Here is a 16,841-nt window from a genome sequence, read left to right as displayed (position 1 = left end):
GGAAAACCTTGAATCCTGAGCCCTCCTTAACGACTGCGCCGGCGTGGACAGAGGGCAGGTGAGGGGGACCCAGCTTGGCCTCGGGGTCCCAGGGCCGTGACTTGCAGGGTCAGATCTCCAGGGCTGAGAAAGGAGAGGGGGGTGGGAGGGTTGTCGCCGCAAAGATCGAGAGGCCAACAGGAGCCTCGGACCTCCACCCACGACCCCACCTCCCCCAGCTTCAGGAACCCGGCGAGGGTTCGCCCCTCTCCCCAGGCGACCTCTCTTCCCCAACCCTCCCAACCGGCGGGGGGGGGGGGGGGGCGGGGAGGCGGGGAGGCGGGTGGCTGCGGTTTAGCCTAGGGGAAGCGGCGGCCAGGGTGCGAAGAACCGGGACAAGGTCACCGGCCGGCCGACTGCGCCTTTCCCCGCCCTGGGTGCCTCCATCCGGGCAGTGAATGCAAATGGATTTAAGCGCTTCTTCGCCGCCTCGACGGCTCGCGTTGGGGAACAACAACAGCAACAACAACAACAACAAAAAAAGCTGTCCTTGAGCGCTGCCTAAGGGCGGACCTAGGTTTTCCGAGGCCTCGGCGTCCAAGGTCGAAAGCCTTTCTGCCTAGGGTCAGGCTGGCCCTGGGCGATGAACAGTTGTCGTGTGATTGTATATTGAGATTCCCTTCTTGAATACGTGATTGTTAAACCTGACATTTGAAATAGGATGTAAAAATCAACGTTAACAAATTCTTTAATGAAAAAAAGTTGTCGGGGCGCAGAACCACAACCAGGGGCGCTGAACCACCACGCAAGGTCGGGTGGCGGGGCTGCGCCAAGTGGGCACAGGTGCCCAGCGCCCGGGGACAGAGGTAAGTACCCAGGGAGCCGGGGTAGGTTTGCGGGGCAGGCTGTAGGCTACTGGAAGCGGAGACCCCGAGTTCTGAGGCTCAGCTTTCCCACAGCCCGGCTGGGTGTGCGTGCAAACACTGGGGAATCTGGGTGACATTTGCCAGCTCCAAGCTTCTCGATCCCGCCCTCCAGGAACACCCGTGGTAGCTGCTGGAAAGTGTGTGGGGGGGGCGCTCTCCTCCGGCACCCCGGAGAGTGTTCAGGCCTCTGGAGACCTGGGGACCGGTGGAGAGCAGGCCAATGGTTACGGTGGGCGGAGAGAGGGCCCACCCGGAGCTGACCCCCCCCCCGCCCGCCGCCTAGGAGTCCGCAGCCCCGCCCTCCCACCCTCGCTCTAAACCCAGCCTCGGTCTGGAGGGCTGGCCCGAAGCCCCCGGCCCCGCACCTGCCCACCCTGCACGAATCGGCTGACCCGGAGGTAGGTGCCTGGCTAGACGTGACTCCAGATCCCAGGGTCCTGGTATCCAGAGCTTCGGGGAAGGGCGCTGGGCGCCGGGATCGGGGGTGTTCGCTATGCCGGAGAAGATGGGGGCGGAGGAGAGTCCTCACAGGGTTTTCAAGCCCGAGGCGCAGGTTCGTGGGGTCGAGGCCAGCCAGAAGCCGAGCGCCCTCGGAGGCATCCGCCGGCACGGTGGCTGACCCCTTCTCCTGACCCCGTGTTCTTTAATTTCGGAGTCACAACCCTGCTTGGGTTTCTGGCTGGGCTCATTGATCTTCGTTCTGTGCAGCCTTGGCGCGCTTTGCTGCTTGTCCGTGGACACGCCATCCCGTCCGTCCCTCGAGGACCGCGGCAGGCCTGGAGACGGCCTCTGGAGAGACCCAGGACGGGTCACAGGTTCCCATTCTCCCCACCCCCACAGAGGCGGCCTGGGCCCCTGCTCCCCAGGTGGGATAACCAGCCTTTTGCCAGACTCGAGTCTTTAGGCCGGACTCGGATCTCCGAGGAGATCGGGAGCCGAAGGCTCCGCTGGTAGGCTTTGGGCAGCCGCGATCGCGGGGACCAGACGCGGGCAGGGTTCAGGTGGCAGGGCCCCCTTCTGCGGGTCCCCACCCGCGCAGGGCCTCGGGCTTCTCCGTCCCCTCCAACCCTCTACCCTCGGCTCCGGGTACCTGCCCCAGGTGCGGGGCCCCTGTAGGAGAGACCTCGCGGATTTGAATCCGCGCTGCGGGAGCAGGGGCTGCGGGCGGAAGGCGGCGAGCCGGGGCGGGGTGGACCGTGGAGGGCCTGGGCGGCCTTGGCCCAGCAAGGTCCTAAGTAGAAACTTGCGATGGCGCGGCGTCGCGGCTGGTTTTCGTTTTGATGCCTTTTGTGCTTTCTACGTGGTTTCTGTGGCCCGCTGTTACGACTGTTATTACTTTTATTGTTGTTGTCGTCGAATCGAGCCGGGAAGCCCAGGGTCCACTGCTAACTTGGGCGCGGCCGGGTTCCGCGCGCTCAGCCGCGCTCGCTTTCCCCGCAGCCCCGCTGTGCGCAGCCGGCGATGGCTCTGCAGCCGCCCGCGGACGCCGAGCTCCAGGACCCGCCGTGCTGCCCGCCACACCTGCCCGCTTACTACGCGTCCTTCCCAAGCTACGGCCACTACCGCAACGCCTTAGCCACGAGCGAGGAGAGCTTGCAGCCTTTCCCGCCGCTGGAGGCCTCGGTGCCGGCCGCCCAGGCCATCGCCCCTTACCCCTTCCGAGTGGCCCCTCCCTTGCTGAGCCCCGACCTGGCTCTACCTGGCGAGCCTTTCTACAACCTGCCCTGGTACAGCAAGCTGTCCACGTGGTACCCCATCCCTCACCTCCCCAGGGAGGTGCCACCCTGCCCCAACAGCGGGGAGTGTACCGGTGACCTCAGCAGCAGCCAAGACCTGGTTCCCTTTGGTGGCCTCAGCAACGGTGGTCAGTGCTGGGGGCCTGAAACTTTCTTTCTGCCTCCTTCCGTGGTTGCTTCCCTGCTGCCCGAAGGATTGAAGAGCTCCCCGCCAGTACCCAAAGCCCTGAACCAAGACAAGCTGCCGGCTCCCCGCTTCCAGTTCACCCAGGAGGAGCTGCACTTTGTCCTATATGGGGTCACACCCAATTCGGAGCCCCAAGCCCGCTTGCACCACGCGATTTCAGGCTGCCTGGTCCCCACAGAAAGTTCTGGTAAAGGGAGTTCTGGGAGGTGGGTGGGGAAGGGAATGGAGCAAGGGTGGGGGTAGCAGTAGCACTTCAAAGCGGGGCCCTGAGGTGTCCTGGGGGGTAACCGGCGGCGCGGAGAGCTCCCTCCCAGCCTCCAACTTTACCCAGCCCGCTTCCCAGCCCCTGCGCTTAAGCACAACCTCGGATTTCCAGGGATGGTTTTAGGACGGATTGGGAGCTACGGAAGAAATGGTGGGTGTTGTGGCATTGGCGATGTGCGCGCTGTCTCTCCCAGGTAGCTGCCTGGAAATCCACATTCGGTCCCAGGGTAAGATGGCTAGCCGGTTCCTGGACCGCACTCAAGCAGTATCTGTAATCAGCCGCTTGAAACTTTGCAAAGTGGAGATAATTACACAAAGACCCTTGCAAGATGCCCCCCCCCCGTTTCTTCTGAGACTCCAGTGAGAAATTGTATATGAAAAGCTCTCATGAGAGAAGCAAGAAAACAATAAAGGATAGGTTCAAAACGAACTCAGAATGATGGCAACCTGAAGAGACTAAGGAGGAATCTGCCTCGGGACAGCTTATGGAAAAGTGCCCCTGTCTCTTTTCCAGCACCAAATCACCTTCCTCCAACTCTGGACAAGGACACGCTCCAGCTTCCAGAAGGTAGGCAGCGGCCCACCCTGCCTGGATTGATTTTTCCAGAGACAAATGTCCAGTTCCTTTACTTGGTGTTTTTCTCTCTCTCTACCTCGCCTCCGTGTTCTCTAGGTCTCTGCATCACGCAGACAGTGGTTGGCGGCATCCCTCATCTTGGTGTGTTCTGCAGCAATTTCATTGCCAAAGGGATCCGGTTTGGTCCCTTTCAGGGTAAAGTGGTCAACACTAGTGAAGTCAAGACCCACAGAGACAACTCTGTGATGTGGGAGGTGAGCGGGTCGGGAAGGGTAGCAGGATGGGGGGAGGGCCACAATGACTTCTGCTCCCATGCCAGTCCTGGTCAGGATGGCTCCTCCGCGGTGTGGAATAGATATTTAAACAACCCATTGTAAATGCTTTACCTGTTACATAGTTCTGTGACATTTGTTAAAGGAAACAAATGAATTTGAGACTTGACTATTTGCCTTTAAATTAAGCCAGGAATGTTTTCAAAGGCTGTGTGGGTGGGGATATTGTAACATTCCCATACATGCATACAATGAGCCTCACCAACCTACCCTCCAGCTAGGAATTGTTTCTCCTTTTTTTTTTTTTTTTTAACTGTTACTCTCCAAAAGAGGAAAGGACCCTAGGGCATGTTGGTGAGAATGCAGCTTGCTGATTTACAGAAGAAAAATGCTTGTAAGAATATACCTGGGCCAGGAGTTTGGCCTAGTGGTGGAGTGTTTGCATAGCATTCTCAAAGACCAGAGTTAGATTCCTCAGTACTACATATGTAGGAAAGCTGGAAGTGGTGCTGCGGCTCTAGGGGTAGAGTGCTAGCCTTGAGAAAGCCCGAGGACTGTGTCCAGGCCCTGAGTTCAAGCCTCACAAGTGACAAAAAAAAAAAAAGAATATACCAGAGGGCTAGGAATGTGGCTTAGTGGTAGAATGTTTGCCTAGCATGCTTGAAGCCCTTGGTTCAATTACTCAGTACCAGGAGAACCCAGAACTGGTACTGTGGCTCAAATGGTAGTCCTAGCCTTGAGCAAATGAAGCTTAGAGACAGTGCCACAGTGCCAGTCCTTGAGTTAAAGCCTGTTATGGGGTCAGGAGGAGGGGATTCCAGTCCCACCAGAGTCCACCACACAGAGACAGTCTCATATAAAAAGGTGAATTTGTTGGGGAAGTAGATGGTGAACTGACAGCCAGGGACACAGTGCAGACTCGGGAGCTGACACTGTGACCCCAGCAGCTCTCACGCTGGGTTTTGTTGTTGTTTTATTATTCTTTTTTCTTTTTTTTTTTTTTTTTTTTTGCCAGTCCTGGGCTTGAGCTCAGGGCTGAGCACTGTCCTTGGACTTTCTCAAGGCTAGAGCTCTACCACTTGAGCCTCAGCACCACTTCCGGCTTTTTGCTATGTATGTGGTACCCAGGTCTTCATGCACGCTAGGCAAGCACTCTACCACTAGGCTAAACTCCTGGCCCCTCACGCTGGGTTTTTAAGGGCAAAACCCATGCGGTCTAACCTGGCTGTGCACAGGTGGCCAATAGGATTGTTACAAACACAGAAGGACCATACAGTCAGCTCCGGCCATGCGCAGGTAGGGTTACAGCCTAGTGTTTGAATTTACCTATCACCTTAGTTGGAGTTGGCATGCGAATTGGGCAGGTCTCCACACAAAGCAGCCCCCCCCCCCCAAAGTGGATATCCCTCCTCATGGGGGGTGGGGGGAAGGTTGCCCCTCCCTAGAAGGGCAAAGATGGCTGGGCTACTTTACCATTGTTGGCCTTCCATGATGGGGATAGGAGCTCTTAGCGCATTCAGGATGGTGCCAGTTTCTGTTCCCCTTAACAAGCCCCAGGACTGGGGAGGGAGGGAGGAAGGGAAGGAAGGAAGGAAGGAAGGAAGGAAGGAAGGAAGGAAGGAAGGAAGGAAGGAAGGAAGGAGAGGGCAGATAAATGTTTGAAATGGCTTGACCATACATTTCTACTTCTAGAAATAAGAAGCAGAAACAGGAAAGTTATCAGAAATTCAGGGTAGGTGAAAGGCTAGGTAATAATAATAAAGAGTTGCTATAATAAAACATTAGGATACGCTGGGTACAGTGGCTTATGCATGTAATCCTAGCTACTCAGGAGGCTGAGGTCTGAGGATCGCAGTTCAAAGCCAGTCCGGCCACTAAAAAGTCTTATCTCCAATTAATCACCAGAAAACCATAAGTGGTGCTGTGGCTCAAGGGGTAGGGTGATAGCCTTGAGCTGAAGAGCTCAAGGACAGCGCCCAGGCCCAGAGAGTTCAAGTCCCATGAAGGACAAAAAAAAAAAAAAAGGAAGGTTTATTAAGGTTTAGTATTGAGAAGTTACTATTTCATAAGTTTTTTTTTTTTTTAATTCAGGGCCCAATCCCTATCCCTAAGCTTTTGTGAACAAGGCTAGAGATCTACCACTTGAACCAAGATGCCATTTCTGGCTTTCGGGTGGTTAGGAGTCTCCATTTGGAGATTTTTGGAATAGAAATTCTCGACCAGCCTTCTGAGTACCTAGCATGCAGCATAAGCAATAGGTGCCCACCTTAATGTTTTTGGGTTTTGTTGTTGTTGTTGTTGTAAATGTTATTGGGGTTTTAACTCAGGCCTTCTCCTATGCTCTACAACTTAAGTAAGCCACCTCTCCAGCCCAATAAAATATTAGACTAAAATTATTCAGTGGTTCTGTCTGTATGCTTAAATCTAGGTAGAAGTTAATTGTCTTTAAGTGGTGGAATTAAGTGTTTCCCTTATAAAGAAATCTGATTTAGCCTGATGCTGGTGGCTTATGAATGTAACCCTAGATAAAGAGGCTGGGATCTGAGGATCACGGTTCAAAGCCAGCCTAGGCAGGGAAGTCTGAGTGAGATCTCTTATCTCTAATTAACCACCTGAAAGTCAAGGTAGGCCCAAATAGTCTAGTGCCAGCTTTGAGGGAAAAAAAGGTGAGGGATAGCACCCAGGTCTTATGTTCTAGGCCTGCTACCAGGACAACAACAACAACAAAAATTGAATCAAATTTATAGAAATCTGAATTATTTATTTACTTACTTATTTTTGTCAATCCTAGGGTTTGAACTCAGGGCCTGAGCACTGTCCCTGAGCTTCTTTTGCTCAAGGCTACCACTCTACCCCACTCTACCCCTTGAGCCACAGCACCACTTCTGGCCTTTTCTGTGGATGTAGTACTGAGGAATAGAACCCAGGGCTTCATGCATGCTAGACAAGCACTCTACCACTAAGCTACTTCCAAGCCCCTTCATAAGTTCATTTTATAGGTTAGGAAAACAAATCACAAACTTAACAGTTCGTGTGCAGCCTGTAGTGGGAGCTATCTAAATGAGACTTTATCTCCATATAGCAACACACCCTTCATGTCTCGTTTTATGTAGATCTTTGAAGACGGTCACTTGAGCCACTTCGTTGATGGAAAGGGCACAGGACACTGGATGTCCTATGTCAACTGCGCCCGCTTCCCCAAGGAGCAGAACCTGATGGCAGTACAGTGCCAAGGGCAGATATTTTATGAGAGCTGCAAGGAAGTCTACCCAAACCAAGAGCTCCTTGTGTGGTATGGAAACTGCTATGAGAAATTCCTGGACATTCCCATGAGCCTTCAGGCCCCTGAGGAGGGCAAGCAGCCAGCTGTGCAATCTGACGGTGAGTGCCCACCTTTGCCCTGCCCAACAAGGCTCTTCCTAAACTCACCCAGTCCTAATGAAGCCAAACTGAAACTGCCTCATCCCAAAGCTACTTCTCTTTTTTTTTTTATCTTTTTTTTATTGTAATTAGTAAAAGGGTTACATGATATTTGCCAGATAGATGGTGCATTAATTCACATACATTGATACCCTTTCACATGTCTTGGTACCCATTACCCTCCCCCCACACCCCTCACCCATCTTGGTTTTCCCCCCTTCCCTATCAAATTTCAAATAACGAAATACAAATAAATTCAATATATCAGATAACAAAGTAAGATACTATAACAATATGAGATAACCAAGGGACAGCAAAGGAGATGAGACAACATAGTACATTAAGGACAACAATCATTTGTTATATGGCTTTTGTTTCAATATCCTGGAGGTCCTTTCAATTAGCTTCATACTATATGGCCTTATGTATCCAGATTTTGCTCTATTGCAGATCTCTGCTAGTAGAGCCCAAGGTTTCTACTGATTATGGCAAATGAGGGAAAACATTGAGCCTAAGTTCCTTTGAGTCTGGCTTACTTCACTTAATATGATTTTTTCTAAGTCTTTCTATTTCCTAACAAATGGGGCGATGTCATTCTTTCTGACAGCAGCATAGAATTCCATTGTCTACAAATACCACATCTTGTTGATCCACTCATCAACTGAGGGACATCTAGGTTGGTTCCATATCTTTGCTATGGTGAATAATGCTGCAATGAACATTGTTGTGCTAGTGGATTTAGTATGCCCTTGTTTCTGGATGGTTGGGTAAATGCCAAGTAGTGGAATTGCTGGGTCACAGGGCAGTTCTATGTTTAGCCTTTTGAGGCACTGCCACACTGCTTTCCATAGTGGTTGAACGAGTTTGCACTCCCACCAACAGTGTAGTAGTGATCCCTCCTGGCCACATCCCCTCCAGCATCTGTTATTATTCGTTTTCCTGATCCTGGCCATTCTAAGTGGAGTGAGGTGGAATCTTAGAGTTGTTTTGATTTGCATTTCTTTTATTACCAGAGATGTTGAGCATTTCTTCATGTGTCTATAGGCCATTTTTTTTTTCTTCTTCAGAGAAGATTCTCTTTAAGTCCCAAAGCTACTTCTCTTTATAAGGATATCTCTTTTCTACCTCTGCAACCCTCTGGGGAATAAAACTGAACTAAATGGGTGCCATCTGTGGCTTAGGTGAGCCAGTTTCTGACTCATCTCTCTCAAGCTAAGCTTTTAGATAGTAGGTTGCTGCATTTTACTGGGGTGGAAAATCAATGTAGTGATTGAGACCGGCATTAAAGAAAAAGAGGGAGAACAAAGTAGAATACAAAATATTGATGGAAATCACTTAAACTGTAAGTACTGCTTTGTTAAGTTTTTGCTTCAATAGATACATTATGTGTAGGCTGGGTATCAAGTATGAAGTGCTTATCCTTTTGTCCTTCCTTCCTTCCTTCCTTCCTTCCTTCTTTCCTTCCTTTCTTCCTTTCTTCCTTCGTTCCTTCCTAACTTGTTTTGGCTGGTCATGGTATTTGAACTCTTGGCCTGGACTCTGTCACTGAGCTCTTCAGCTCAAAGCTACCACCCTACTCCTTGAACCACAGTGCCATTTCTGGTTTTCTGGTGGTTAACTGGAGATAAGAGTCTCACAGACTTTAGTGCCCAGGCTGGCTTTTAACCCCGATCCTCAGATCTCAGCCTCCTGAGTAGCTAGGGTTACAGGCCACCGGCACTCAGCTTTACAGGGCATTGTCCCTGAGCTTTTTTCTTCAAGGCTAGCACTCCTCCACTTGAGTCACAGTTCCACTTCTGGCCATTTAGGGTAGTTGATTGGAGATAGGAGTCTTCACCCACTTTCTTACCTGGGCTGGCTTTGAACTGTGACCCCAAGTAGCTAGAATTACATACATGAGCCATGGGCACCCAGCTGAAGTATTTGTCCTTTTTTTTGTCCCCTCCCTTTAGTTTTGGGGAGTCATTTTTTTTAAAAAATCATATCGTCATTATAAAGGTGATATACAGAGAGTTTTTTGTTGTTTTGTTTTGCAGTCCTGAGACTTGAACTCAGGGCCTGAGCACTGTCCTTGAGCTTTCTCAAGGCTAGCACTCTACCACTTGAGCCACATAGCACTACTTCGGCTTTTTCTGTACATTTGGTACTGGGGAATCAAACCCAGGGGTTTGTGTGTACTAGATAAGTGCTCTATCATTGGGCCATGCTCCTGGCCCCCAGTATCTATTCTTAAATACTGCTGGTTATTCAACCCAGGGCCTGCTTCAGGCTAGAAAAGCACTCTACTACTGAGTTACAACCTCTACAGCAGGGTCAGTCAAGCCTGAGAAACATTGATTTCTTTTCAAGACCAGTCTCATAGGCAGAACACTGGTGGCTTATATCTATAATCCCAGCTACTCAGGCTACCCAGATAAGATATGAAGATTGTTCATTTCTAATTAACTACCCAAAAGTCAGAAATGGAGCTGAGGCTCAACCAGTAGAGTGCCAGCCTTGAGTAAAAAAAAAAAAGACCTCAGGGACCACACCTAGGCCCTGAGTTCAAGCCCTAGTACTGGCACACAATAAAAGTAAAGGTAGTTTAGCTGGGCCCATTGGCTCACCCCTGTAATCCTAGCTACTCAGGAGGCTGAGCTATGAAGATCACAGTTCAAAGCCAGCCTGGGCACTAAAGTCTGTGAGACTCTTATCTCCAATTAACCACTAGAAAACCAGAAGTGGCCCTGTGGCTTCAGGGGTAGGGAAGTAGCCTTGAGCTGAAGAGCTCAGGGGCAATGTCCAGGCCCAGAGTCTGAAAAAAAGATTGTTATTCACACCTGCTTATCTTTTTACTATTATTATTTTTTGTGGATCATGGGACTTGGCTTCTGGGCCTGGGCACTGTCTCTGAGCTCAAACATGGAGCTATCTCCGACACCTAGACCCCAGTGTAAAAGAGACAGCTGCTCAGGAATGAAGATGGAGTAGGGCTGCCTTGGGTGGGAAGCGGAGGTGGGAATCAGGTTCAGGCAACATGAAGCAAAAGCAAGCACGTGACAGGCGGTCTTCTGGTGGTCTGAATGCTGAGGAGCTGTTAAGGTTGTGTTAGTGGGCCACCCTCCTGTTTCCCCAGTGTGTGGGAGTGGTCGTGGATGTGGGTAGAGATGGGAGGGGCCATGTAATTTCATTCAGCACCAAAGCAAGAAGGCCTCTTTTAAAAATTCTGGAGACTGAGATCTAAGAAAAAAGAGAGTCCTAAAGAAGTTTTGCCCAGGAGAGAGACCTAGGTGGTGGAGGGAAGTATTCTTAATTCTTAATTGGGCTGAAAGGAAACATCGCAGAGAACAAGTGGATGAGGACCTGTGGATTAAGATGTTTAAGAGAAACACAACCATGGATAACGAATCCAGAAGTCAGACTGAGATCTGAGGATTACAGTTCAAAGCAAGATGAGGCAGAAAAGTCCGTGAGAATATATATTTCATTTAAGGCACAAGCATTAATTCTTAGAGATGATAATACAATTTCCTTCAGTTGTAAGGCTTGAACTCAGGTCCTGGGCACTCCTCCACTCAAAACTAGTGCTCTACCACTTGAGCCATAGCTCCACTTCTGGGGTTTTTGTTTTGTTTTGTTTTGGTGGTTTATTGGAGCTAAGAGTCTCATGGGCCTTCCTGCCTGGGATGGCTTTGAACAGTGCTATTCAGAGCTCAGCATCCTGAGTAGCTAGGATTGCACTCAGGAGCCACCACTACCTGGCACTACTTATTACAAAATCCTTATCTTGCAGAGATTGCAGTTTGAGGTGTTTATAAGCCAAAGAGTGAAGCAGAATCTAAGTTACTGGGGCCAGAAATTTGGCCTTAGTGGTAGAGTGCTTGCCTAGCATGCACAAAGCCCTTGTTTCCATTCCTTGGTTATCACATACACAGAAAACACCAGAAGTGGTGCTAAGGCTTAAGTGGTAGAGCACTAGCCTTGAGGAAGCTCAAGGCTAGTGCTCAGGTCCTAAGTTCAAGCCCCAGGACTGGAAAAGAAAGAATGAATGGAGAATGAAGGTTGTTCTATTAAGCGATAGACACAAATACGAAATGGTTTGAGAACTGGTTATTGTCAGTGAGTGTTGGGTGCCTGAGGATCTATTTACACTACTACTTTGGCTGTATATAGTCACAGTTTTCTGTAAAGAGACGTTATAAATAAACTAATGGAGGTGTGGAAGTCGCTCACAGGTCCCCTCACTCTTCTGTCCTCATTTTTGACAGAGTCTGCTGAAGGCTACAGATGCGAGAGGTGTGGAAAGGTGTTTACTTACAGATATTACAGAGATAAGCACCTCAAGTACACTCCATGTGTGGACAGAGGGGACAGGAAGTTTCCCTGTTCACTCTGCAAACGATCCTTTGAGAAGCGAGACCGGCTCCGGATCCACGTCCTTCACGTCCACGAGAAACACCGGCCTTACCTGGTGAGCACTCCCTGACACACGAATCAACTGCGTGTTGCTTCAGGTTTACAGCCTGGTGTGGAAGGCAAGCAGGCAGAGGTTAGATAGCAAACAACCTGGCTATCTGAATTGCTGTGGTCATTCCACTGCTCATTTCTGTCAGTGGGTCCCACTCCTACACGGGGACACGGTGATGCCATCCACTCAGATTCCACGCTTCCATCTGCCATTCAGCAAGGCTGGGGGAATTGTGGGGCACCACAGCCTTGGTGTTTAGGGTTGGCCAGGACCTCCTGAGTCATTCCTCTGTCTGCACTGGTCCCCTGGCCAGGGCTGGGACAATCCACTTGGTGTAGTCATCACAGAATCACAGAATGAACGCCAGCATTCCCTTTCACCCTGCTGAGTGAAAGTAGAAGCAGATTTCCTTAGGAGAAGAAAGTGGGGTCCCAGCTGTCACTTTGTTTTCCTCCTTAGTGTTCTATCTGTGGGAAATGCTTCTCTCAGTCCTCCAGCCTGAACAAGCATATGCGGGTGCACTCCGGAGACAGGCCATACCAGTGTGTGTACTGCACAAAGGTAGGTGGGATGCCCTCCCGCGGTCCACCTCGAGCCCTGCACAGTAGCCAAGCTCAGAGCTGGAAGTGTGAAGTCCAGCTAAGCCAGCAAAGCCCAGCTTGGCTTTGCTCTGTGATCCTCAGATCTCAGCCTCCTGGGTAGCGAGGATTTTAGGCATGAGCCACTGGTACTTTCCCCAGCTCCCACTTTTTAAAGTGTGAAGATGTTGATTGGAAATGGATAGACATTCTAGGCGTGGCATTTAATCACAAGGAATACTCGGTTATTAATATGAAAAGGGGGTGCTAAAGTAGTGACAATAACGTCACCATGCTTTACAAATTGCAAATTAATTTAGGCTCTGTCTTGATGATGTACATGTTCTGTCTAACTACACAAGGATGTATTAGTACACATTACTATGTATTAATATTTGAGTTCATATAAATAAGTTTGATCAGGTTTGGTGACTTCTATCTATAATCCCAGTTACTCAGGAGGCAGAGATTTAGTAATATGGCTCAGGCCAGCCTAGGAAAACTTAGTGAGATTCCAAACTGTAGGAACGAATTAGTGAAATTTCATCCAATGAACTGAGCGTGGTGATTCACATCAATGAGAGAGAGAGTCCTAGGTAGGTGACTGACCCAAACCTACTTGACCACTTTAACCCTGTGTTTATGTCAATGTCTTTGGATGCACCCCCAAAAGTCTTTTTTTTTTCCCCAGCCCTGGGCCTTGAACTCAGATCCTTAGGCTTTCTCAAGGCTAGGGTTCTACCCCTTGAGCCACAGCACCAGTTCTGACTTTTTCTGTGGTACAGAGGAGTCAAACCCAGGTCTTCATGGATGCTAGGCAAGCACTCTACCATTAAGCCAAACTCCTGGCTCTTCATTTTCTTTTCCTAAGTTTGAAGCGTGGTGTTACTATGTAGCCTAGACTATCTTTGAGCTCACAATCCCCAGCAAGGAGGAATGATCTGAAATTATAGACCCAAAACAGGCATCCGAAACCTGTTGTTGTTGTTGTTGTTGGTGGTGGTGGTGGTGGTGGTGGTGGTGGTGGTGGTAGTGGTGGGGCTTGAACTCTGGGCCTGGGTGCTGTCCCTGAGCTCTTCAGCTCAAGGCTACCTCCCTATCCCCTGATCCACATCGACACTTCTGGTTTTTTGGTAGCTAGTCAGAGATAAGAGACACATGGACTTTAGTGCCAGGGCTAGCTTTGAACCATGATTCTCAGATCTCAACCTCCTGAGTAGCTAGGATTACAGGTGTGAGCCACTGTGCCCAGCTCCAAAAACCTTTTTTGCTCACCCTAGTCTTTCTTTCTGGTAAGTGAGGGTGGAACAACTGTGGAACCTCAGGCTCATGTGAGCTTGATTGCTCTGCTAACTCTCTACCACTTGAGCCACAGTTCCATCCCAATTTTCCTAAAGTCTTTAATGTGTTACCTGAAATAGTATTGAAGTAAATAAAGGGAAAGATTTTTTTAGATAAGAGACAGAAAAAAAGGAACCAAGAATAGGTACACCAAAAAAGTCATTGAAGGACCTGGGAATATAGCAAATTGGTATAATAGCTTCTGAGTTTCTAACACACACAACAATTGAGCCAAGCATCAGTGGCTCAAGTTCTATACTCCTAGCAACTGGAGGAGCCTGAGATTTGAGGGTTGTGGTTCAAAGCCAGCCTGGGCAGCAAAAAATTAACCAAAAAAGCCCTAGGTGGACAGAATGCAGAGTAGGCCCCAAGTTCAAGCCCTAATACCAGTGCCAAAGGAGGGGAGGCGGGACTAAGGAAAGGAAGGGAGGAGAAGCAAAGGGGGATATTAGGATTCAGAAGCATGGAACTACCCAAGATGGTGAGTTGTGCAGCCCGTGGAAGCTGACTCTTCCTTCTGCTCTGGGTTCCTTGTAGAAGTTCACCGCGTCCAGCATCCTCCGCACACACATCCGGCAGCACTCGGGAGAGAAGCCCTTCAAGTGCAAGTACTGCGGCAAGCCATTCGCCTCCCATGCCGCCCATGACAGCCACGTGCGACGCTCCCACAAAGACGACGAGGGTGGCGCTTGCAGCCTCTGTGGGAAATCCTTCCCGGATCAAGAAGCGTTCTACACCCACATGAAGTTCCACGGAGACTACTAGGCCTGGGTGTGGAGCCAGGGGGAAGGAAGGCTGGCTGGCACCCTTTCCCACTCTTGCTCGGGTTTCTCCGTGTCGTGTTCTGTATGAACAAACCGTCCTGATGCGGACTGGGGCCGTGGCTTTTGCAGAAATGCTCTGCACAGTTAACCAGGATAAACTTGCCTAGAAGTGAAAATATAGGGAGTTGATGGGTGCTGAGGAGGTCTAAGGTCTCAGCGTACCCAAAGACTGACGCTGGGTGTCACAGCACTGAAGCACTGAGAAGGGCCCCAGGTCTTTTCTCTCCTGTCTGCCTCCGGCCCCCCAACTGTATAAGGTCTGTGGCTACCTGCTGTTGAGCATTATTGAAGCACGTATTTTCGAAAAATTCAAGTCAGAGCTTTACTGATATTGTAACTAAGTCATTTTTCATTACTAGTGTTATTTATTAGTTAGCCAGTACCAGCGTTTGAACTCAGGGCTTTGCACTCTTGCTTGGCGTGCTTGTATGGCTAGTTCCCTACCACTTGAGCCATACCTCCAGTCAGGCTGGTTTTTGATGGTTAATTGGAGAGGGAGTTTTATACCCTTTTCTGCCCAGGTTGCCTGCAAACCTCAACCCTCCTGATGTTAGGAAATCCAGTGGTGCCCAGCTGGAAGGAACGTTTGCATTTAACTCCCATTCTATCCCATGTAAAGACGAGCAAAAGGAAACTCAAATATTCACATAAAATATCTGAGACAAGTAGACAGGCATTGATGGCTCATGCTTGTAATTCCAGCTACTCAGGAGGCAGAGATGTAAAGATTGTAATTCAAAGCCAGCCTTTTTTTTTTTTTTTTTTTTTTTTGCCAGTCCTGGCTTGAACTCAGGGCCTGCGCACTGACCTTGGGCTTTCTCAAGGCTAGAGCTCTACTGCTTGAGCCTCAGCATCATTTCTGGCTTTTTTTGGTGTATGTGGTACTGAAGAATTGAACCCAAGGTTAGGTAAGCACTCTCCCAATAGGCCATACTCCTGGCCAAAATTGGTGAGATTCTTATTTCCAATAAATCAACAAAAATCCAGAAAGGGAGGCATGGCTTAGGTGATAGAGCACCAGTATTGAATGAAAAAACTAACTTGTGAGGCCCTCCAAAATACTGGAGACAAGTGTTTCCTATGAAACGTATGCTAGCCTCAAGGGATGCAGCGTATTCCTAGCTGTGGTCACTCTTTGGTTTCTGTCTCTCTGTGGCCCATCATCACGAGAGTGGAGTGAATTGCATCTAGAACACAGCTCTGCCAGCTGTGTCCCGGCTCTTTGAGCAGTAGATGTACTGAAGGTGGAAGCAGTAACATTATCCTCTAGGGAATTCACAGCCTTGCCTAAGGTCTAGTAATTTTTCCTGATGGGAATGTGCCCTGTTGTTTTAAGACTGGTTTAATTCATGTTAATTAAGTCGGAACAATGTTCTTTTGAAAAGGGAAGAGCTCACACATAATTAGCAAATTTCCTTATATTGCTTGAAACATTTTCTTTTTTCCTTTTAATTTATTGCTGGGGTGATGTACAGATGGGTTACAGTTACATCCATCAGGTAGTGGACACATTACTTCTTGAACATTGTTACCCTTCCCATGTTTTTCCTCCCATTTTTCCTCCCCTACCTCCTCCCATTTATCTTGTTTTTCCCTTACCTTCCCTTTTTCAAATAAACAAAAAAAGTATGTGTCTGTGCTTCAACTTTATTTATTTATTTATTTTTTGGCCAGTCCTGGACCTGAGCACTGTCCTTGAGCTTTCTCAAGGCTAGAGCTCTACCGCTTGAGCCTCAGCACCACTTCTGGCTTTTTTCTATGTATGTGGTACTGAGGAATTGAACCCGGGTCTTCATGCATGCTAGGTAAGCACTTTACCACTAGGCCAAACTCCCAGCCCCTCAACTTTATTTTTTAAATCAAAACAGTAATCATTGCTAAAGCTGGTGTGATTCTCTTTTTTTTCACTCATTGAAAAATTCTTAAAATTTGAATAGCAGGAGGTGTGTTTGGCGTGCGCATGCATGCTTTTTAGTAATCAATTACTCAAATACAAGCATACATGCCTGATAATACTGTATTTTGTGGGCCATGAGTTCTATACTTGCTACAAAATTCTGAGGACTGTTTCATTCTATTTGACTTGGTAAGGAAGTTTTGGTCATACCATTCAGTTATCTCTCTCTCTCTCTCTCTCTCTCTCTCTCTCTCTCTCTCTCTCTCTCTCTCTCTCTCTCTCTCTCTCTCTCTCTCTCTCTCTCCCTGAGTTTTTGTGCTCTGCTTTGAACTACAGCTTAATTTCTGGCTTTTAGTAGTTAATTGGAGATAAGAGTCTTACATGGAGCAGGGA

The 16,841-nt window shown here is 49.0% G+C and overlaps 1 protein-coding gene across 1 annotated transcript; it reads left to right on the top strand.

Annotated features, from left to right (window-relative positions):
• The first annotated feature begins 2,366 nt into the window (after nucleotides 1–2,366).
• On the top strand, nucleotides 2,367–14,492 carry Prdm14 (PR/SET domain 14). The gene is made up of 7 exons (XM_090338667.1): nucleotides 2,367–3,015; nucleotides 3,607–3,660; nucleotides 3,766–3,923; nucleotides 7,055–7,322; nucleotides 11,609–11,811; nucleotides 12,268–12,369; nucleotides 14,265–14,492. The coding sequence occupies exons 1-7, from the start codon at nucleotides 2,367–2,369 to the stop codon at nucleotides 14,490–14,492; spliced, it is 1,662 nt and encodes a 553-aa protein (XP_090194793.1).
• Nucleotides 14,493–16,841: the final 2,349 nt, after the last annotated feature.

The sequence above is a fragment of the Megascapheus bottae genome, chromosome 9 (assembly GCF_031878675.1).
Source record: "Megascapheus bottae isolate mThoBot1 chromosome 9, mThoBot2.hap1, whole genome shotgun sequence".
Classification (NCBI taxonomy): Eukaryota; Metazoa; Chordata; class Mammalia; order Rodentia; family Geomyidae; genus Megascapheus; species Megascapheus bottae.
This window is presented reverse-complemented; position numbering and strand designations above follow the sequence as displayed.